Source organism: Hypanus sabinus, chromosome 19 (assembly GCF_030144855.1).
Source record: "Hypanus sabinus isolate sHypSab1 chromosome 19, sHypSab1.hap1, whole genome shotgun sequence".
NCBI lineage: Eukaryota > Metazoa > Chordata > Chondrichthyes > Myliobatiformes > Dasyatidae > Hypanus > Hypanus sabinus.
The window spans coordinates 5,614,032-5,636,525 of record NC_082724.1 but is presented as its reverse complement, the minus strand read 5'-3'; the positions used below and the strand labels follow the sequence as shown (position 1 = coordinate 5,636,525).

The following is a 22,494-nucleotide window of genomic DNA, read 5'->3' as shown; positions in this document are numbered from 1 at the left end:
GATCTGGACCCATTGCAATTTTCCTATCACCACAATAGGTCAACAGCAGATGCAATCTCAATGGCTCTTCACATGGCTTTAGACCACCTGGACTACACAAACACCTACGTCAGGATGCTGTTCATTGACTATAGCTCAGCATTTATTACCATCATTCCCACAATCCTGATTGAGAAGTTACAAAATCTAGGACTCTGTATCTCCCTTTGCAATTGGATCTTCAACTTCCTAACCAGAAAACAACAATCTGTGCGGATTGGTGATAACATCTCCTTGCTGACAATCAACACTGGTGCACCTCAGGGGTGTGTGCTTAGCCCACTACTCTACTCTCTCTATACTCATGACTGTGTGGCTAGGCATAGCTCAAATACCATCTGTAAATTTGCTGATGATACAACCATTTTGGTAGAATCTCAGATGGTGAAAAGAGGGCATACAGGAGTGAGATATGCCAACTGGTGGAGTGGTGTCACAGCAATAACCTGGCACTAAACATGAGTAAAATGAAAGAGCCGATTGTGGACTTTAGGAAGGGTAAGACGAAGGAACACATACCAATCCTCATAGAGGGATCAGAAGTGGAAGAGAGTAAGCAGCTTCAAGTTCCTGGGTGTCAAGATCTCTGAGGATCTAACATGGTCCCAACACATTGATGCACTTATAAAGAAGGCAAGAAGCGACTATACTTCATTAGGAGTTTCAAGAGATTTGGCATGTCAACAAATACACTTAAAAACTTCTATAGATGTACCATGGACAGCATTCTGACAGGCTGCATCACTGTCTGGTATGGGGGGGGGGGGGGGGCGCTACTACACAGGACCAAAAAGAAGCTACAGAGGGTTGTAAATTTAGTTGGCTCCATCTTGGGTACTAGCCTACAAAGTACCCAGGACTTCTTCAAGGAGTGGTGTCTGAGGAAGGCAGCTTCCATTATTAAGGACCTCCAGCACCCAGGGCATGTCCTTTTCTCACTGTTATCATCAGGTAGAAGGTACAGAAGCCTGAAAGCACACACACAATGATTCAGGAACAGCTTCTTCCCCTCTGCCATCCAATTCCTAAATGGACATTGAACCCTTAAAGACTACCTCACTTTTTAAATATATATTGTTTTGGGTTTTTGCATGATTTTTAATCTGTTCAATATACATACACTGTAATTGACTTACTTATTTATTATTATTTTACATTTCTTTCTTCTAGATTGTGTATTGCATTGAACTGCTGCTGCTAAGTTAACAAATTTCACGACACATGCCAGTGATAATAAACCTGATTCTGATTCTGCTAGCAGTGTGGATCGAAATTTATAAACAGCATTCTGTTCACAATATAGAAAAAGCATTTGGAATGCTGTTTTATATATATATAATTTGGATATGATGCTGCCCTACGTAGGCCAACACATTGATATACACACTGAGAACGCACGCCAGCAGCTCTACTTCACTAGAAGTTTAAGGAAATTTGGTACACCACCGAAGACTTTTCCCAATTTCCATAAGACCTTAAGACTCAGGAGAAGAATTAGGCCATATGACCCATCAGGTCTGCTCAGCCATTCCATCATGACCATAAAATATAGGAGCAGAATTGGACCATTCAGCCCATCGAGTCTCTTGCCTTCTCTCCATATCTTTTTGTGCCCTGACCAATCAAGAATCTATCGAAATCTGCCTTTAATATACATTAAAGATGTCCTCCACAGCTGCCTGTGGCAAAGAATTCCACAGATTCACCACCCTCTGCCTAAAGAAATTCCTCGTCATCTCCATTCTAAAAGGATGCCCCTCTATTCTGAGGCTGTGTCCTCTGGTCTTAGACTCTCCCATCATAGGAAGCTTCCTCTCCACATCCACTCTATCAAGGCCTTTCAACATCTGATAAATTTCAATGAGGTCAACCCTGGTGAATACAGGCCCAGAGCCATCAAATGCTCCTCATATGACAAGCCATTCAATCCTGGAATCAAACCTCCTTTGAACCCTCTCCAGTTTCAGCACATCCTTTCTAAGGTAAGGGGCCCAAAACTGTTCACAGTACTCCAAGTGAGACCTAATCAGTGCTTTATAAAATCTCAACATTACATCCTTGCTCTTGTATTCTAGTCCTCTTGAAAAGAATGCTAACATCACATTTGCCTTCCTCACCACAGATTCAACCTGCAAATTAACCTTTTAGGAATCCTGCACAAGGACACCAAATTTCTTTGTACCTCAGGTTTTTTTGTAATTTCTCTTCATTTAGAAAATAGTCAACCCTTCAATCTCTTTTACCAAAGTGCATGACCATAAACTTCCCAACATCATATTCCATCTGCCACTTCTTTGCCCATTTTCCTAACCTGTCTGTCCATCTGTAGCTTCTCTACTTCCTCAAAACTACCTGCTCCTCCACCTATCCTTGTATCCTCTGCAAACTTTGCAACAAAGGCATCAATTCCTTTGTCTAAAGCATTGACATATAAGGTAAAAAGAATTGGTCCCAACAGACCCCTGTGGAACACCACTAGTCACAGCAGCCAACCAGCAAAGGCTCCCTTTATTCCCACTCATTGCATCCTGCTAATCAGCCTCTGCTTTATGCATGCTAGAATCTTTCCTGTAATATCATGAGCTCATAGCTTGTTAAGCAGCCTCACGTGTGGCACCTTATCAAAGGCCTTCTGAAAATACAAGTACACAACATCAACTGATTCTCCTTTGTCTATGCTGCTTGTTACTTCTTCAAAGGATTCCAACAGATTAGTCAGGCAAGATTTTCCCTTGAGGAAACCATGCTGACTATGGCCTATTTTATCATGTTGCAAGTACCTCAAAACCGCATCCTTAACAATCGACTCTTAACATCTTCCTAACCACCAAAGTCAGGCTAACTGGCCTATTATTTCCTTTCTTCTGCCTCCCTCCCATCTTGAAGAGCGGAGCAACATTTGCAATTTTCCAGTCTTTTGGAACCATTCCAGACTCTAGTGATTATTGAAAGATCATTACTAATGCCTTCACAATCTCTTCAACCACCTCTTTGGGAACTCTGTGTCCATCTGGTCCAGGTGACTTATCTACTTTCAGACCTTTCGGTTTCCCAAGAACCTTCTCTCCAGCAATGGTAACTTCACACACCTCGTGACCCCCGACACCTGGAACTTCCACCATATTGCCGAGAAGACTGTTGCAAAATACTTATTCATCCGACATTTTGTTGTCCCTCATTGCTACCTCACCAGCGTCGTTTACCAGTGTTCCGATATCCACTCTCCCCTCTCTTTTACACTTTATGTATCTGAAGAAACTTTTGGAATTGTCCTTAATATTATTCTCTAATTTACTTTAGTATTCCATCTTTACCTTCTTAGTTGCTTTCTGTTGGTTTTTAAAAGCTTCCCAGTCCTCTAATTTTCCACTAATTTTTGCTCTATTATCTGCCCTCTCTTCGGCTTTTATGTTGGTTTTGACTTCTCTTGTCAGCCACGGTTGTGTCATCTTCCCTTTAGAATACTTCTTCCTCTTTGGGAGGTATCCATCCTGTGCCTTCCGAATTGCTTCCAGAGATTCCAGCCATTACTGCTCTGCCGTCCTCCCTGCCAGTGTCCTTTTCCAATCAATTCTGGCCGGTTTGTCTCTCATGCCTCCCGTGTCGCGTGTCCGTGATGATAAATCTGATTTCAATTCTAACTTTTTGTCACGTCTCGCCAGGATGGAAGCCGAAGCGGCCGGCGCTCGTTCGGGTCTTTCCGTCAGTTGGGTCACGTGGTCCCTACCGGGGATTCGGGGCTTTCCGCCCCACCTGATCACGTGCCACGCGAGCGCGGGCTGTGATTGGCTCCTTGGGAGCACGGACGTGTCTCGGCGCTGACGTGTCGTTCGGACCCCGTAAGGCGACTTTCTTCCTGAGCGAAGCGGCCGGCGGCGAAGCTCCGGACCGAGACTGAGAGCTTTCTTCTTTCCCTTTGCCCCCGCAACAGCACGGGAATCCCAGCCGGCACCGACAATTGAGCAGCCATGGGCAGTAAGTAACCCCGGAAGGGGAAGGGAGGAATCCATTCCACTCCGGCCAAGCCTCGGCCTCGCGTGATGTGTAGCCCGGGTCTCCTTTCTTTTCCTCCCACTGCTCTTTCCGGGGCGGGCTCGAACTAAAAGGCCCAATTCTGCGCCCTAACAGGCCCTTGGTGATGCGGACCTAATTCCGGACTTGGAATGGGGGAAGGTGGTGGGATGCCAAGCGTTTCCAGTCCCATGAATATGGATTCGGTTGTTGGAGCCGCGCCCTAGGTGTCGGAGAATGTCACCCTTCCCAGCTTGTCCTTGCTTGTCAGGTTCCCCGAGTGGTAAACGTTGAGGGGTGAAGGGGACGTGTGGGGTTTAAACGCCACGTAGGCCAGTTCTTTTAGTGCTGACGGGCCCTTAAGGAGCAGCAAAAGCTGTCTGGACCCATCCCCTGGATTCCCACATTTCTCCTGGGCTGGCTCTTCAAATCCCTTTACTCTGCAACTCCGCCGGACATCTCACTGGAAGATGTCACCGTGGTCGATAGTTTCGATTACCTGACGGCAAAAGAGACTGTAGTTGCTGGGGAAACTCAGCCGTCAGGCAGCATCTATGGAAGGACATAGGCAAATTGCATTTGTTTGTGACCTGAAAATACAGTCTTAAAATTCAAATAATTACTGTTTGTGATATCTAAAGCGACTTTTCCACATTTTGTATTTAATTGAGTAATTTAAGCTGGATAACGATACCCGATTGATTACAAATTCTAGATGAGGTGTTCAGTTGCGATGAGACCTGATAGGTCTTGTTTATATAACATCTTTGTTTAATTATGGTGCCGCTCATGCCTGGTGGCTTTAACTGCATTAAAAAGTAAAGATTACATTTTTATAATGTACTTGTTGCTTCAGGATATTGAAAAAATAGCTGGCAGTGAACCTTTAAGCTGTAGTCATTGGAAACTGCATCAATAAATTTCCCTTGAATACTGAAATAATGCCCAAATTGTTATGGATACATTTTGGCCAGAGTACAAATAAATATTTCTGCTTTTTAAAAATTGTACCATGAGATTGGGGCATTTTTTTGTGGTTTCTCATAAGGAGACAAATCTCAAGATTGTATATAACATCTGGGATTGAAAATCTTGTAATATGGAGCTCTTGTTTGATGGCTCTGGGTCTGTGTTCATTGGAATTCAGAAGAATGAGGGGTGACCTCATTGAAACCTATCGAATGGTGAAAGGCCTCGATTGAGTGGATGTAGAGAGGATGTTTCCTATGGTGGGGGAGTCTAAGACCAGAGGACACAGCCTCAGAATAGAGGAGTGTCCTTTTAGAAAGGAGATGAGGAATTTCTTTAGCCAGAGAGTGGTGAATCTGCAATTCATTGCCACTGTTGGCTGTGTAGGCCAAGTTGTTAGGTATATTTAAGGCAGAGTGTGATAGATTCTTGATTAGTCAGGCAATGAAGAGATGTGGGGAGAAGGCAGGAGATTGGGACTGAGAGAGAAATGGATTGGCTACGATGAAATGGCAGAGTAGATTGATGGGCCTTATGATCTTATTCTGTCTTATGATCTATGCACATACTTTGATAATAAATGTACTTTGTGCATGGGAGATGTCTTACAAACTTGATGAGTTTGATAAGATCAAGAAAGTTGATGACAGCAAGGCAGTAGATGTGGTTTATATGGATTTCAGTCCAACCATTGATGAGGTTCCACGTGGTAGGCTTACCTGGAGGGTTAGACAGTTGGTCAGGGTACATGGGTTGCAAAGTTTTAGATTGGTTATGGGCCAAGCATCTGCCAAATGGGATGAGCTTTGTAGCATTCTGGTCAGCATGGACCAGATGGGCCAAAGTGCTTGTTTCTGAGCTGTATGACTGACTAAGATACTTAATCTTGAGAGCTATACAGTACCTCCCATTCAGACGTCTGCACCACTGAAAGTGTTACATTAAATTTTAGGCTGAAACTGGATCATATAATTTTTAAACTGTCAAGCTTTTTGGGACGGCACAGTAGTGTAGTGGTTGGCAAAACAGTACAGAAGATTAGAGGAGTTGTGGATGGAGTTGTAGGTTGTCGAAGGTTACAAGAGAATGTAGACAGGATGCAGAGTTGGGCAGAAAAGTGGCAGATGGAGTTCAATCCGGGTAAGTGTGAGGTGATGCATTTTGGAAGGACAAACCAAAAGGCTGAGTATAGGGTTAATGGTTACTTAAGAGTGTGGATGAACAGAGGGACCTTGGGGTTCAAATGCATACATCCCTCCAGGTCACTGCACAGGTTGATAGGATAGTTAAGAAGGCCTATGGGATGCTAGGCTTCATTAATAGGGGGATTGAGATCAAGAGTAGAGAGGTCATGTTGCAACTCTACAAATCTATAGTGAGACCACACTTAAGAGTATTGTGTTCAGTTCTGGTCACCTCATTATAGGAAGGATATGGAAGCTATGGAGAGGGTGCAGAGGAGATTTACCAGGATGTTGCCTGGTTTGGAAAACAAGTCGTATGAGGCAAAGTTAGCAGAGCTGGGACTTTTCTCTTTGGAGCATAGAAGGATAAGAGGGGACTTGATAGAGGTCTACAAGATTATGAGAGGCATAGATAGGGTGGATAGCCAGTACCTGTTTCCCAGGACACGAATAGCAAATACCAGAGGGCATATGTACAAAGTTAAGGGAGGGAAGTTTAGGGGAGACATCAGGGTTAAGTTTTTTATGCAGAGGGTTGTGGGTGCCTGGAGTGACTTGCCATGGGATGGTGGTGGAGGCTAAAATATTAGTGGTATTTAAGAGCCTCTTGGACAGGCACATGGATGAAAGAAAGATACAGGGTTACGGGGTAGTGTGGGTTTAGTACTTTTTTAAAGGAATATTTGGGTTGGCACATCGAGAGCTGAAGGGCCTGTACTGTGCTGTCGTATTCTAGTGTTCTAGTACTAGTGACCTGGGTTCAATTCCTACTGTTGCCTGTAAGGAGTTTTTACGTTCTCCCTGTGACCGCATGGGTTTCCTCCTACGGTCCAAGGACGTACCGGTTGGCAGGTTAATTGGTCATTGCAAATTGTCCTGTGATTAGGCCAGAATTAAATCAGATTGCTCAGTCCTGACGAAGGGTCTTGGCCTGAAACGTCGACAGCGCTTCTCCCTACAGATGCTGCCTGGCCTGCTGTGTTCCACCAGCATTTTGTGTGTGTTGCTGAGTAGCATGGCTTGAAGGGCCAGGAGAGCCTAATCCACACACACTTAAACAAAATGATCGACATTGACCAGAGGTAGTTCTAATACTACAAATATGTTTAATAATTTATCATATATATGAATGTTGAATTTCAGTACAGAGGCATGAGCGATTACACAAGAAAGAGGGAATAATTGCTTCAATTACATGGTGAGAGCTAAATGAGTAATTAAAACAAAGTGCACATCAATCAGCATGTGTAGACAGGGAAAATGAACGGATCAGCTGAGCTAATGGAACTGCTGGTGCTTGCTTCTAAATTTGAAGAAAAGTGCCATTTTTCCTTTTGCAATGTTTTTAAATCAGATCTTAGTCCAATCAGATGACTGGTATCTAGCAACTGGGATACCTTGCAGACACAAATTCAAAAGGAGAACATTTCATCCAAGTTCAATGTTTTTATTTAGAGAAGTTATGTCATTGAAAGCCTGTACCTTAAGTAACTGTACATAAATATTTTTTGGAGAGTGTAACATCAAGGGTAATTTATAAATACCAAACAAATTCAGTGACTTTCCTTTGGTGTTTGTATTTCACAGAAATCTTCCTTCCTGCAGAGAAGTGCTAAAAAGTTGGCAGCAGCTGAGATTTGTGTTAAACTGCACGTGTGAAAATTCTAAAGTAGTTACATTTTCAATGTAATGATGAAGGCTGCCATTTCAACTATAAAATCAACCTGTTTTTTTCTCTGCATACCTGTAGTAGTGTATTAGATAAACATTTATACATATGAAGCACAGTGATGCTCACCAGGCAAGTTTAAATAATTTGGATTAGTAATTTTAAAAACAGATTGGCTGCAATCATGATACATTGGTAGTCTAGATTCCAACAGTACTGGTGTGCACACAGTTACGTTTTTGTGCCCTTGGTAACAATATCTGTGTTTATAGGACCTGTGTTTGAAAACATGGGTTATGACCTTTAATTTTACGGAAGTAAAAATGACTGGAGTTGCTTAGCACTTTATTATAAGGTTATTTATTAGGTGAATCAAAATCTAACTTACAAAAACTAGTGAAACTAGTGGGGGAGAAAATCAGAATCAGACTTTAATCGCCAAGTACCTGAGCACATACAAGGAAGTTACTTCCGGCAGATGTTGTCTCTCTACTCATAACAATAATAATGATAAATATAAATGAAAATATAGATTATACATACAAGTAGTGCAATCCAAGTAATAGTTAGCTGACAGTTAACTGTTCAGCAAAGTGACCGCAGTAGGGAAAAAACTTCTCCAGTGCCTATTAGTCTTAGTCTGGAGGGATCTGAAGCGCCTACCAGACGGAAGCAGTTCAAACAGTCCGTGCGCAGGATGGGAGGAGTCCTTTATGATGTTCCCCGCCCTCTTCTTCAACCTAGAAGAGTACAGGTCCACATTGGAGGGCAGGGAGGCTCCAATGATGCGCTCGGCAGTCCTCACTGCGCGCTGTAGTCTGGTTCTATCCTGCTTGGTGGCGGCTCCAAACCACACAGTGATGGAGGTGCACAGGACAGACTCAATGACTGCAGTGTAGAACTGCAGCAGCAATTCCTGAGGCAGACCATATTTCCTCAAGAGCCGCAGGAAGTACATCCGCTGCTGGGCCTTCTTCAGGATGGAGCTGATGTTCTGCTCCCACTTCAGATCCTGAAAATTGCCAATATTTCAAAAAGATGTCTATAAGAAAATGCAATTATAGCTCTTGTCTAGTGTGAACTCCTGGCAACCCTTATCTCTTTCCCAAACTGAGGGCGATGAGCTCTTTTTATATGCACTAGGACATATGATCTTTAATTATCAACAAAGTTAACTTCAGAATCAGGTTTATTATCACTGGCATGTGTCGTGAAATTTGTTAACTTAGCAGCAATCCAATGTAATACACAATATAGAAGAAACAAAAATAAATAAGTAAATCAATTATAGTACTTAAGACTACACATTAAATTAGAATATGTACCCCACAATATAATTACTATCATATGCAACTGTTGTTTCATGACATGCATTGCCATTTAATGTAAAACTCTGATGTGAAATCTCCTGTTCTATTCCTGAATCTAACCTGTGACATGAAGTCCTGAGGCATACGTAGCTGAACACTATTAAAAATTGTATCAATAATATTTAATGCACATCTCCTGCCAAGTAAAATTTCAATCACAAAAGATTCTGTAGATGCAGGAGTATAAAAATCCAAATGTCTTGGTACAGCAGCAATTTTGAAAGGATTTGCTACTGGACACAAAGTAATAATTGATACCTAATGTTTTACCTGCATGCTTTAATCCACACTTCAGTGGTGTACTTGCCCCAACCTGAAGAGGAAGTGTTTTGATTTCTTGTTCTGTTGTCTAGATTCTTATGAGGACAACTTGAGTGTTTGTAGCTAGGTCTTGTAGAGAAATGTTTTATGTTGAAGTATTACCGGATTTCCGATTGAATATCTGAATTCAAGCTCACCTACAAAGCCCAGAGGCAGTCTTTGATGCCTTGTGCAGTACTGCTTGTCCACGCGACAAACAAATCCTTTCCAAAATCCTTTGGCCTTTGGTGTCTGGAAAATCACAGTGGCACTGATTTCCATAATGGGCACCTCTCTTAGGATGTAGACTCCATTGGCTCACTTTTTATTTCATAGCAAATTCTGGTTTTAAAGAACCAATATCCTATCGTTCTCTATTAAAATTGTATAAGCATGTCTTCATACAGTCTGCAAGGCATTTAATTGAATTAATTGGTCTACTGAAATACAAACTTTAATCCCAAAAATTAAATCTCTGCTTTTCTGAAGTGCGCAGGTTTGTTTACTGACACTGATTGGGTGACTCATTTGATACTTTTTTTACACCAGGCAAATGGTTGATTCGGTGCTGTAAGTACTTTAACAGTTTTGAGGCTCCTAGATATCGCTAAACTTTAAATATTAATCACTACATGGAAAAGTAAAAATAACTCAGACTCAGTAAAAAATCTGAAGCTTCTTTCATATTAATGAAGTAACTGTTTTATGACATGGATGCAGGACTGAAAACTTTTAGTATCAGAATCAGGTTTCATATCACTGGCAAATGTGAAATTTGTTGTTACACAGCAGCAGTACATTGCAATGCATAATAAAAACTAAATTACAGTAAGTATATATTTTGTTTAACTTTTTAAATAAAACAGAAAGAAAAATGAGCTCAATGTCCATTTAGAAATCTGATGCTGGAAGGGAAGAAGCTGTTCCTGAATGGCTAAGTGTGTCCCTTCAGGCTCCTGTACCTCCCTGATGGTAGCAATGAGAAGTGGGCATGTCCAGGGTGATGGGGGCTTTGAGGCTTCTCTCCTTGAAGTTTTCCTGAATGCTGGGGAGTCTAGTACCCGTGATGGAACTGGCTGAGCTCACAGCTTTCTACAGCTTATCTTGATCCTGTGCAGTGGCCCCTGTAGACCAGATGTTGATAACCTAAGAGTGTGTTACAAAGCAGAGAGGTCCAGTGTAAATGTTTAACATTGAACCAGGAATGGTTATTACCCTACAAGCATCAGGCTTCTGGACCAATATGGATATCTTTATTCACCATTACTCTAAACTGATCTATGATCTACAGACTCACTTTCAAGGGCTCCTTATGACTTCTGTTCTCAGTATTATTTTTATTTTCAGTTTGTTATAACTAAGTTAACAAATTTCACACATGTGCCGGTGATAATAAACCTGATTCTGGTCTTCCCCATGTATACATGTTTGTCAGTCTTCATCTGTTTATTACAAATTTAATTCTGGGCTATTTGTGCAACACACAAAATGCTAGTGGAATGCAGCAGGCCAGGCAGCATCTATAGGAAGAAGTACAGTCGACGTTTTGGGCCGAGACCCTTCGTCAGGACTCAGTAGCCCAGCTTCTTCATCTGGGCTATTTATGTTGGATCTCCTGAGTGGATAAAGTTATTAGAGCCCTCAAGTTACTCATTGTTCAGTTCTCTGTATTTGCTCCTGGCTATATTTGGCTTCAGCTTTGGCCATTAGAGTAGTCAGAAACATAGAAAATAGGTGCAGGAGTAGGCCATTCGGCCCTTTGAGCCTGCACCGCCATTCAGTATGATCATGGCTGATCATCCAACTCAGAACCCTGTACCTGCTTTCTCTCCATACTCCCGATCCCTTTAGCCACAAGGGCCATATCTAACTTCCTCTTAAATATAGCCAATGAACCGGCCTCAACTGTTTCCTGTGGCAGAGAATTCCACAGATTCATCACTCTGTGTGAAGAAGTTTTTCCTCATCTCGGTCCTAAAAGGCTTCCCCTTTATTCTTAAACTGTGACCCCTCGTTCTGGACTTCCCCAACATCGGAAACAATCTTCCTGCATCTAGCCTGTCCAATCCCTTTAGAATTTTATACGTTTCAATAAGATCCCCCCTCAATCTTCTAAATTCCAGTGAGTATAAGCCTAGTCGATCCCGTCTTTCTTCATATGAAAGTCCTGCCATTCCAGGAATCAATCTGGTGAACCTTCTCTGTACTCCCTCTATGGCAAGAATGTCTTTCCTCAGATCAGGGGACCAAAACTGCACACAATATTCTAGGTGTGGTCTCACCAAGGCCTTGTACAACTGCAGTAGAACCTCCCTGCTCCTGTACTCAAATCCTTTTGCTATGAATGCCAACATACCATTTGCCTTTTTCACCACCTGTTGTACCTGCATGCCCATCTTCAATGACTGGTGTACAATAACACCCAGGTCTCGTTGCATCTCCCCTTTTCCTAATCGGCCACCGTTCAGGTAATAATCTGTTTTCCTGTTCTTGCAACCAAAGTGGATAACCTCACATTTATCCACATTAAATTGCATTTGTCATGAATTTGCCCACTCACCTAACCTGTCCATGTCACCCTGCATCCTCTTAGCATCCTCCTCACAGCTAACACCACCGCCCAGCTTTGTGTCATCCGCAAACTTGGAGATGCTGCATTTAATTCCCTCGTCTAAATCATTAATATATATTGTAAACAACTGGGGTCCCAGAACTGAGCCTTGCAGTACCCCACTAGTCACTGCCTGCCATTCTGAAAAGGTCCCGTTTACTCCCACTCTTTGCTTCCTGTCTGCCAACCAATTCTCTATCCACATCAATACCATACCCCCAATACCGTGTGGTTTAAGTTTGCACACTAATCTCCTGTGTGGGACCTTGTCAAAAGCCTTTTGAAAATCTAAATATACCACATCCACTGACTCTCCCCTATCCACTCTACTAGTTACATCTTCAAAAAATTCTGTAAGATTCGTCAGACATGATTTTCCTTTCACGAATCCATGCTGACTTTGTCCGATGATTTCACCTCTTTACAAATGTGCTGTTATCACATCTTTGATAACTGACTCTAGTATTTTCTCCACCACCGATGTCAGACTAACCCAGGGGTCGGCAACGTTTACCACTGAAAGAGCCAATATGGACCCATTTCCCACAGAAAAGAAAACACTGGGAGCCACAAAACCCGTTTGACATTTAAAATGAAATAACACTGCATACAACGGGTTTTTTTGCCTTTATGCTATGTATAAACAAACTATAATGTGTTGCATTTATGAAATTGATGAACTCCTGCAGAGAAAACGAAATTACATTTTTGCATGCAACAAAAACATTTTGAACTCCGAAAAAAAGACGTTGGGTTGAAGGTTACTCCATAGTTAGCCTACCTTGGATCGAAGAATTAAAAGAAAGCGCGCACTGGCGGGTGTCAGGCATTGGCAGTGGTGATGTATATTAATAGTGATAAAAAACACGTTGTAGCGGTGTGCTACACGCAGCGCTAAAATAAAGACTGCAGTCAAAGGTAACTTTATTCGAACTAAACAGTCTTGCTTTAAAACCTCCCTCAACCCGTCCCCGTGGGCGCGGATGCTCCAAAAGACACGTACTCACAAACCCCCGTAGGCTATCTCCCTTAGCCGGAACGGTGGCTAATTGTGAGCCGGTTTGGATGTGCCAGGAAATGGGGTCTCCACAACGTTTTTAGATTGTACAAGATCACCATAATCTTCAAATTTCGAATTACATTTCAAAAGCTAACAAACCACGGGGAGCCGCATCACAGAGATGAAAGAGCTGCATGTGGCTCCGGAGCCGCAGGTTGCCGACCTCTGGACTAACCTGTCTATAATTCCCCGGTTTCTCTCTCCCTCCTTTTTTAAAATGTGGGGTTACATTAGCCATCCTCCAATCCTCAGGAACTAATCCAGAACCTAAGGAGTTTTGAAAAATTATCATAATGCATCCACTATTTCTTGGGCTACTTCCTTAAGCACTCTGGGATGCAGACCATCTGGCCCTGGGGATTTATCTGCCTTTAATCCCTTCAATTTACCTAACACCACTTCCCTACTAACATTTATTTCCCTCAGTTCCTCCATCTCACTAGATCCTTGGTCCCTTACTATATCCGGAAGATTATTTATGTCCTCTTTGGTGAAGACAGAACCAAAGTAGTTATTCAATTGGTCTGCCATGTCTTTGTTCCCTATGATCAATTCACCTGTTTCTGACTGTAAAGGACCTACATTTGTCTTGATCAATCTTTTTCTTTTCATGTATCTATAAAAGCTTTTATATAAAAGGCCAGGGTTCCCAGCCTTTTCTCACAGCTGAATAGTATTACTTATTTGGCTTAAAATGCATTCAAATATCAGGAATTTCTCAGAAATTAATATTTGTGTACTCAATTTGAATAAGAAACAATTTTGTTATCACTGATAGGTGTTGTGAAATTTGTTACTTTGTAGCAGTTGTACAGTGGAATACATGAGTATTGCAAATTATAAAGATCATATATTAAACATTAATATTTAGTGGGTACGTTGAGTGTCGCTTTTCAGGCTCCTGTATCTCCTCTCTGTTAGTAATAAGAAGAGCGTTGGTGGGGTCCTTAAAGAGGGATGCTGCCCTTTTGAGGTATCACCTTTTGAAGGTGTCCTCAGTGGTGGAGAGGCTATTGCCTGTTGTGGGGCTGGCTGGGTTTATTTGAATGTTCTGTGGTTTATTTGAATGTTCTGTGCTTTATCTGGTTTTTTCCTTAAGGTCAAGTAATAACAGTAGACAAATGTGAAGGGTGTCCTATTACATGCTAAATTGGAATGGTTAGTTTTATTTGTATGAAGTCAGTCTGTAAATAGAAAATTAATATTGTATGGTGTAAATATGCCTTTGTTGTAGAATGGCCTTTAATGGTGTGTGTGTGGGGGGGGGGGGGGAACTTAGTGGAACAATTCAGCAAGCCGAACACTAGCTATAGGAAGGAAAAACAGTTAACTTTTTGAGTCAAAGGCCCTTCAGGATGGAGCATTTGCTGATTTAAATATCCTGCATCTGTCTTTTGATTTTTTTATGTCATTGTGGTCTCCAGCTCCATAGGCAATCAATAGCATTTCTAAAACTGGATATATTAATGAGTCCCCATGAAGATCAGGTCCTTGTTCCAGTTGACCTTTGCAAAATCAGCACTCAGGCTTCATTTTGGAAGCATTAATCCATTAAACATAGATGAAGCATAGGTTTTGTGAAATGAAGTGGGGTTATCTGTTGATCACTGGTAAAGTTCTCTATCCTGTCCAGCCATTTGGGACAGGGTAGGGGTATTGAGTGCTGTATTGCGTTTTTCAACATTTGAGATGCTAACGTTGATGTCTTTTTCCCCCAGTAAAATTCCTTGAAGTTATCAAGCCGTTCTGTGCTGTGTTACCAGAAATCCAAAAACCAGAAAGAAAGGTAACCATTGCTTCCATCTGCTGATTTATTTTTCATTTACTGTGTAGTGGTAACCCTATGTGTATTTATATACTGCCTTGAGATCCCAAGTTCATATTCCAGTGAAGTGCCACCATAAATCTAGCATCAATTAATGTCCTAAAAAGAAAAGTAGAGCAGGTCATTTGACTGATTAAAATTTACAAGATCTAATTAAATAATGCAACACACGAGATTGACTGAAGAATTAAACAGGTAACAGTATTACTGAGACTGCATAACTTCAATGTCCTGAACTGTTGACTCCCTTCTTTGAATGCTTTCTAAAAGATGCTTGTAGAGACTTCATTCTTAAAACATTTGTCTCTTAAACCCATTGAGTGGTAGGGTGTAACTCATCATAATTAATGGTTTAAAAGTCTATTCTCTTGTACAAAATGCTTCTGAGGATGATGCTGGAAAGCCTGTTCTTTGATAACTTTATGTTGCTGGGACTTGAAGGCCTGTGTAATAGGGAAAGGTTGAATAAATTAGCAGTGTACATTAAACTTTTCCTGTGCAAATGTCAATGTTATCATTATACCCACCTCCACCATGTCCCTGGTAGCTTGATCCATGTGCCCACTGCTCTGTGGAAAATCTTGTTTAGATTCCCCCTTAAATCCCTCCCCTCCCATGTTAAGTGTGCGCCCTTTTGTTGAATCTTGGGCAATCTTCACTGTTCACTATTTTTGGTATAATCTGCAAACCTGCTAATTGTACCACCTACGTTAGTCATCTAAACTGTCAGTATATATGACAAACTGGTCACAACCTCCAGATTCAGATTAATTAATCACATGTACATGGCTGCATACAAAGAAATGCATTGTTTGCATTAAAAAAGACTGAAAACTCCCCACCCCCAAACCCATCTCCTTCCAACAAGCTAGTTCTGTATCCAGTTGGCTGAATTGCCCTGGATTCCATGTGAACTGTCCCCCACAGACCAGTCTACAATGCTCGACCTTGTTGAAAGCCTTGCTAAAGTCTGTGACAACATCTACTGCCTTGTCCCCATTGATCCTCTTGGTGGTTCTATAAAATATTATAATGACATTTCTCAGGTGCCAGGCAATGCTAGCTATTCTCCATTAGTTCTTGCCTTTTTTAAATGCAAGTAGATCCTTTCTGTCAGAATCTTCTCCCGTAACTTTCCCACCACTGATTTTGGGCTTGGTGGTCTGTCATGTCCGGCTTCCTGTTGCAGCTCTTGAATAAAGGCACAACATCTTTGTCTTCCAGAATGTCACTGTGCCTAATATAGCTACATGAATCACTACTGGCAGCAGCAATTTCTTCCCTTGCTTCCCACAGCACCCTGGGATACACTTGGTCAGACCCTGGAGATTTAACAGAGTTAAAATTGTGTCCACAACCAACACTGTCTGAGGATTGCTGGGAGCGGCCTGCCAGGGTCGTCACGCCTCCACTGCCAACATAGCATGCTCATGGCTTACTAACCCTAAACCGTACATCTTTGGAATATGGAAGGAAATCACAGCACCCAGAGGAATCCCACACAATCACTGAGAGAATGTAGAGACTCTTCTCAATGTACAAACAGTGGTAATTGAACCCCGATCTACTGATCACTGGTACTGTAAGGCATCACTGCGTTACCATGCCGCCTGTACCTTTATGCACCTCAGGACTGCTAACACTTTTTCATTATATTGAACAATAATAGTAATACTGGACGCTTTTGTTAAATCAAACCAGCCCTTCCATTGGCAAAATCTCAGCATCTGCCTGTTCAGTGTATTTATTTAGAGATACTGTGCCCTTAGAGCCATGCTGCCAGGCAACCCCCCCCCCCCCCCCCACACACACACACACACACACACACACACCATGACCCCAATTTAAGCCTAACCTATTTACAGGACAATGAGCAAATAGCCTACCCAGTACATCTTTGGACTATGGGAGGAAACCAGAGCACCCAGAGAAAACACACGCAGGGGAGAACGTACAGATTTCCATATAATGTACATGTTCATTATGTAATGTATCTGGTTTACAAATGCATATCTACTCTGTTAAAATAACTCCCATTACACAGTGGAAGATTCAGTCTAGCTTTTATTACTGGATATGTATTCTTGTCTCTCTGCAGAGACACACTAAGATGCAGCAGAAGTGGATTTCTCTCTCTCGTGCTCGGGTGTTATTTTTAGGTGTCTTGCTATCAAGAGTGTTTTGGGGGTATGCTTAATTGCTAAATCATCACGTGGAGATTGAGGCTCAGTCATAGGTGATCAAATATTCTTAATGCTGTGGACCCTTCAAAGAAATGGAAATTATATTTGTGTAGACATTGCAAAATAGCCTACAAGAGATATTCCAGATATGCTGTTGCTAGGTTGAGGAATAAGGAATACCAGCTAGATACCATATAGTCTTGCATACACTTGCTTTCGTGCTTGAACAGTTACAGCAAATCTGGGTATAAGGGCTTGTAGCTACCAGCATCCTGAGGAGGCCTCCTGATAATTCAGATGAATGCTGTTGATTTTGTCCAGGTATGCTGTTGATCCATGTTTCCAGCACTCCTTAGAAATGTGCTTTATTCAAAATGGGTTTAGCTTTGAGAAATGTCCTGACCTGCTTTGAGAAATGTCCTGACCTACTTTAAGGGGAAGTAGAATGTTGGTTTATAACAACGTGGAGTTGTGAATAAAAGTGTGATCTGTTGTATGATTTTTAAGATTAAGAACGGAAATTGACTTCGGTTTGGTGGGGGTTGGGGGTAGAGTACTTTAGTATAGTATTACAAATGATGACTTAGAACTTTTATAAGTTTTACACAATGCTGGAGGAACTCAGCATGTCAGGTAGCATCTATGGAAATTTATAGATGGTCGACATTTTGGGCCGAGACTGTTCTTCAGGACTGAGAAGGAAGGGGAAGACGCCAGAATAAAAAAAAATTGTGAGGGGAAGGAGGATAGCTGAAAGGTGATAGTTGTGTTGCTTTGTATTTCCAGCATCTGCAGGCTATCTCGTTTACGCAGGTTTTGGCACTGGATATTAGGTAGTGTGACGATGGTTCTTTACCTCTGTCTGATAACTTTATAGATGATTCATTACATTCATCGTAAACATTTTTCCTTCCCTAATCCTGCCAGCAAAAAAATTGGCCACATCTGGCATGAAATATATTCTGGATTTGACTTACCAATAACATTCAAAATTTAATGTATCTTCGATTAAGTTTTTGTAGCCCTCCTTCCTGTCGATATTTAACTATATGGATGCATAATAGGTATTCATATTCAAACATTTACTACATAAGGGGCGAATACACAAGATACAAAGCTTCCACAAGCTTCTCTGATGTGGAGTGAGCGCTTCCTGTTTATAATATGCTATCATTGCAATCAGAATTGGGTTTAATATCACTGACATATGCCATGCAATTTGCCGTACTGTTTTTATAGCAACAGTACAATACTTGCATATTAAACATATTAAATAGTTAAATAGTGCAAAAAATAGAGATTTAAAAAAGTAGTGAGGTAATGTTTATGGGTTCAATGTTCAATGAAATTGGATGGTAGAGAGGAAGAGGCTGTTACTGAATTGGAACAGGCTCCTCTACCTCTTTCCTGATGGTAGCAACAAGAAGCGGGCATGACCTTGATGATGGATGCAGCATTTTTGAGGCAGTGCCCATGATGGAGCTAAGTTTACAACTCTCTGCAGCTTATTTCGATCCTGTGCAGCAACCCCATACCATAAGGTGATGCAGCCAGTTTGAATGCTCTCCATTTGTATTGAACAAATGTTTCAATGTTCTAATTGTTTTTGTTTCAGATTCAGTTCAGAGAAAAAGTATTATGGACAGCCATTACACTCTTCATCTTCTTGGTCTGTTGCCAGGTCAGTACCTTTACAGCTGTATTTTACTTGTTTTGTGTAGTCAAGCATCTGGGCTAATAAACAAAATCAAATGTTAACATATTTGAGTTATTTGCTTCAGATGTAATTGTAGTAAAAGGGGTCCTGTGCTGGTATTGTGGTTGTTTTAGGACTGACGACCATAAGATATAGGAGCCCACTGAGTGTGCTCTGCCATTCAATCATGGGCTAATCCAATTCTTCCAGTCATCCCCACTCCCCTGTCTTCACCCTACCCTTTGATGCCCTGGCTAATCAAGAACAAATCAAGACCCAGAGTTTAGCCATCCAATAATGTCAAATTCCAGCATGGCAGCTGTGAATGTTAAATTGTTCTCTTAGAAAAGAGATCGTGTCCTAATGATAATCAGAACACCAGATTACTGTGAAAATCTGTCTTATTAAACCCATTACCGCTACATTACCAATAGAAGCTCTCCAGAGTTTCCTGTCCAGGACTGAAGGTTGATTGGCTCTGGAGCTTCTGCTTTCACCAGATGATTTCATATGTATTCTAAGCAACGATCTTTCCCCTCCTAGTATTGAGGTCTGTAGTTCTCAGTTTTTATGTGATGTGGTTGCTGGCCCCATGCCCAAACCACCACTTTTTGCAGTCGGGGTGGGACCATCCATGGTAGAGTTGAAAATCTGTCTCTTCATTATATCAGTTTGGGGAAGGGAATCTGCCAGCATTGCCAGGTGACTCATACCTTCAGTTAAATGCCCTTTGGAGCAGCTGTTCAATTGTGGCCAGACCATAATGTTAAAGCAGAAAAAGAACGTAAACAGAATCGGAATCAGTCATGAAATTTGTTGTTATGCAGCAGCAGTACTTGCAATACATAATCAAAACTAAATTGTAGTATGAATATATTTAAAAAGTTAAGTAGTGCACAAAGAGAAAAATTAGTGAGGTAGTGTTCGTAGTTTCAATGTCAATTCAGAAATTGGGTGGCAGAGGGGAAGAAGCTATTCCTGAATCATTGAGTGGTAGCAATGAGTAAAGGGCATGTCCTGGCTGATGGGGGTCCTTAAAAAATAACAAAGGAATGACATACCTTTTGTAAATTCCTCCAGTCATCTTAAAATTATGCCACCTTGAATCAGTCATTTCTGCTTTTCAGTGTACTTGTTATCTTTAGATAATGTTTCATTAAAACTTCTGTTTATAATTATTGTTTTTAAACCTCTGTAGATTCCTCTATTTGGCATCATGTCCTCAGATTCTGCAGATCCTTTCTACTGGATGAGAGTTATATTAGCTTCAAACAGAGGTAATCAAGTTTATTTCAGATAGAGTTCCATGTCCCATTTAGGAGCAATAGTTGTCAGTTTATCAATTGGGTCTCTTTCATATTGTGTTAGACTGCCTTTGGACTGGAGCTTTACTCATTAGCCTGGTTGCTTGGAGCAAAACCATCAGCATACTGTTCCTCCCAGGCAAGCACGTCCTGGACTTGCGAGTCCAGAATGAGCTGAGTATGCCCATGGGCTCCACTCCAATTTTTGAGTAGAAAACGACTGGCGCTCTTAATATTTAACCTCTCCAGGGATTTTTTTTGTAGGTTATATAATTTATCTTAATTTCAAATTACTTAATTTTCAAGTATCCAAGTTATCGCTGTGTTGTTATCTTGCTCTGTTCTATGTTGCTGAATAATTAGACCCTTCTAATGTACAACCATTGTGTGTGCAGTGGGTGTTTATAGATAAAAGCCGAGTGATCTTTGTGTGCGGTGAGATTGAAAGCACTAAGAATGTTACCCACTTAACAGGAACTATTCCAAATCAGTTACTGCTAAAGCAGACAGTCATGACCTTGATCTGATATCTTCTGTGTCATGTAGTTTTCTTGTGAAGCAAAGCTTAGGTTCACAGTTCTGTGGTTAAAAACATTAGTAAAGCAAAGGCTGTTCAGAATATAGGTTCCTTACCTATTATAACACTAGACCAAGCAACCCATCACAGACATTTGGAACTTAACAGAATAAGCTTGCCGAGGGATGGCCTTGTGCCTTGCAATTATGTGACTTTGTTTGATGCAGATAATCTTTTTATTTAATCTTTATCTCCAGTCTTTCCAGTCAGGTGTGGAAATTGTGGTGAAATGATGTTTTGTTTTGTTACTTTGCAAACTAGATAAGAATGAGGTTTATTATCACTGTCTTAAGACACGAAATTTGCTGTTTTCCAGCAATACAAAAACTTACAAAAAATGCACTTTTGAATGAGGTAGTGTTCGGACAGGAGGTAGAAACGAGCAGAGAAGGACAAGGGAGCTCTAAGATTGTGGAGTGCCAACATTATTGTTGGTGAGGAATTCTGGAGTGTTGATACTAAAGCCATGTCTTTTGTTTTAAATCTTAGGCACATTGATGGAACTTGGTATCTCACCAATTGTTACCTCTGGTCTCATAATGCAGCTTCTGGCAGGTGCGAAGATAATTGAAGTTGGTGACACTCCCAAAGATCGAGCTCTCTTTAATGGAGCACAAAAACGTAAGTATCAGGTCACATTGTGTGCAAGTCACAACTCTGAGTTTCGCATATCTCTTCACTCCTTTAATTTAATTTTGGATTTATTGATAAATTTTATAACCACTAATTCAGGGTTTCTCAACTCTGGTTCTGTGAGAGATTGTGATTTTTTTAAAGAATTGTTTTTTGAACTTCATGCAATTGGCGATGCTAGCTCTTACAGCAGTGGGTAGTGACCGAGCAGCCCCATTAGCAATCTCATTACATGTCTCAGCCCAGTAAGGCAGTGCGCAGTAGGACCGTATTTATTTGGTTTTTGACGTGAGATCGAGGAGGCCGTTGATAATTGGTGGGTGCTGCTTTGCAGGGGGAGGAGGGGAGGATGGTGGGCTGATGAGCGTGAAGTGTGTTTTCCGACCAACTTGCCCTGTGACATTGTCCCTTCCTTCCAAATTGCCTCCCCGAACTTCCCCTTGCGTACTACCAACTGATTATGGGAGCAAAAATTGGAGGGAAATTTTCATTCTAAAGGGATGTTTACACATGGTGACTCAGCTGCTGGCCGGTCACTTCGTTGTTGTAAACGTTGCAAAAGGTGCATTTTGTAGGTTAGAAGATGAAGAATGGCTGTAGAAACGAGCCTACTAAGACGTTTTTCATAATATGAGCCTATTGGACAAGTCTCTGCAAGGCCCCAGAGAAAATGTTTTGACTGTGCGCGTGTCTGAGGATTGAAGCAAGAAGTTGAACCAAACCTTGAGCATTTAATGGTCTAACGCTATTCTCTTGTGTAACATTGACATAAGTGCACACTAGTATTTATGTATTTATGCACATTTTATTCCATATCTGTACTTCTAACATTTTATATGATTCTTTATAACTTTTTTGGTTGCATGGCACACCAACACACCCCAGCATATTGTATTTTTGATATTTGGCAATACTGACATCTACAAATTATTAGTCTAGTAAATTTTCTGCTTCCCTCAAGTTAGATTCCTTGCATAAGATAAGCTGGTAAATTTGTAAATTGATTTGTTATTGTCCCATCTATTGAGCTGAGGGGGTGGGTTGTGGGGGGGAAGAGAGAGAG

The 22,494-nt window shown here is 41.3% G+C and overlaps 1 protein-coding gene across 1 annotated transcript in view; it reads left to right on the top strand.

Annotated features, from left to right (window-relative positions):
* The first annotated feature begins 3,834 nt into the window (after window positions 1–3,834).
* The window catches only part of LOC132377698 (protein transport protein Sec61 subunit alpha-like 1), a 33,632-nt gene continuing 14,972 nt past the window's right edge, over window positions 3,835–22,494 (top strand). The window contains exons 1-5 of the mRNA XM_059943933.1: window positions 3,835–4,014; window positions 14,932–14,999; window positions 18,837–18,902; window positions 20,116–20,194; window positions 21,288–21,419. Of these exons, the coding sequence (XP_059799916.1) occupies window positions 4,008–4,014; window positions 14,932–14,999; window positions 18,837–18,902; window positions 20,116–20,194; window positions 21,288–21,419 (352 nt within the window). The 5' untranslated portion in view covers window positions 3,835–4,007. The remainder of the gene's footprint in view (window positions 4,015–14,931; window positions 15,000–18,836; window positions 18,903–20,115; window positions 20,195–21,287; window positions 21,420–22,494) is intronic.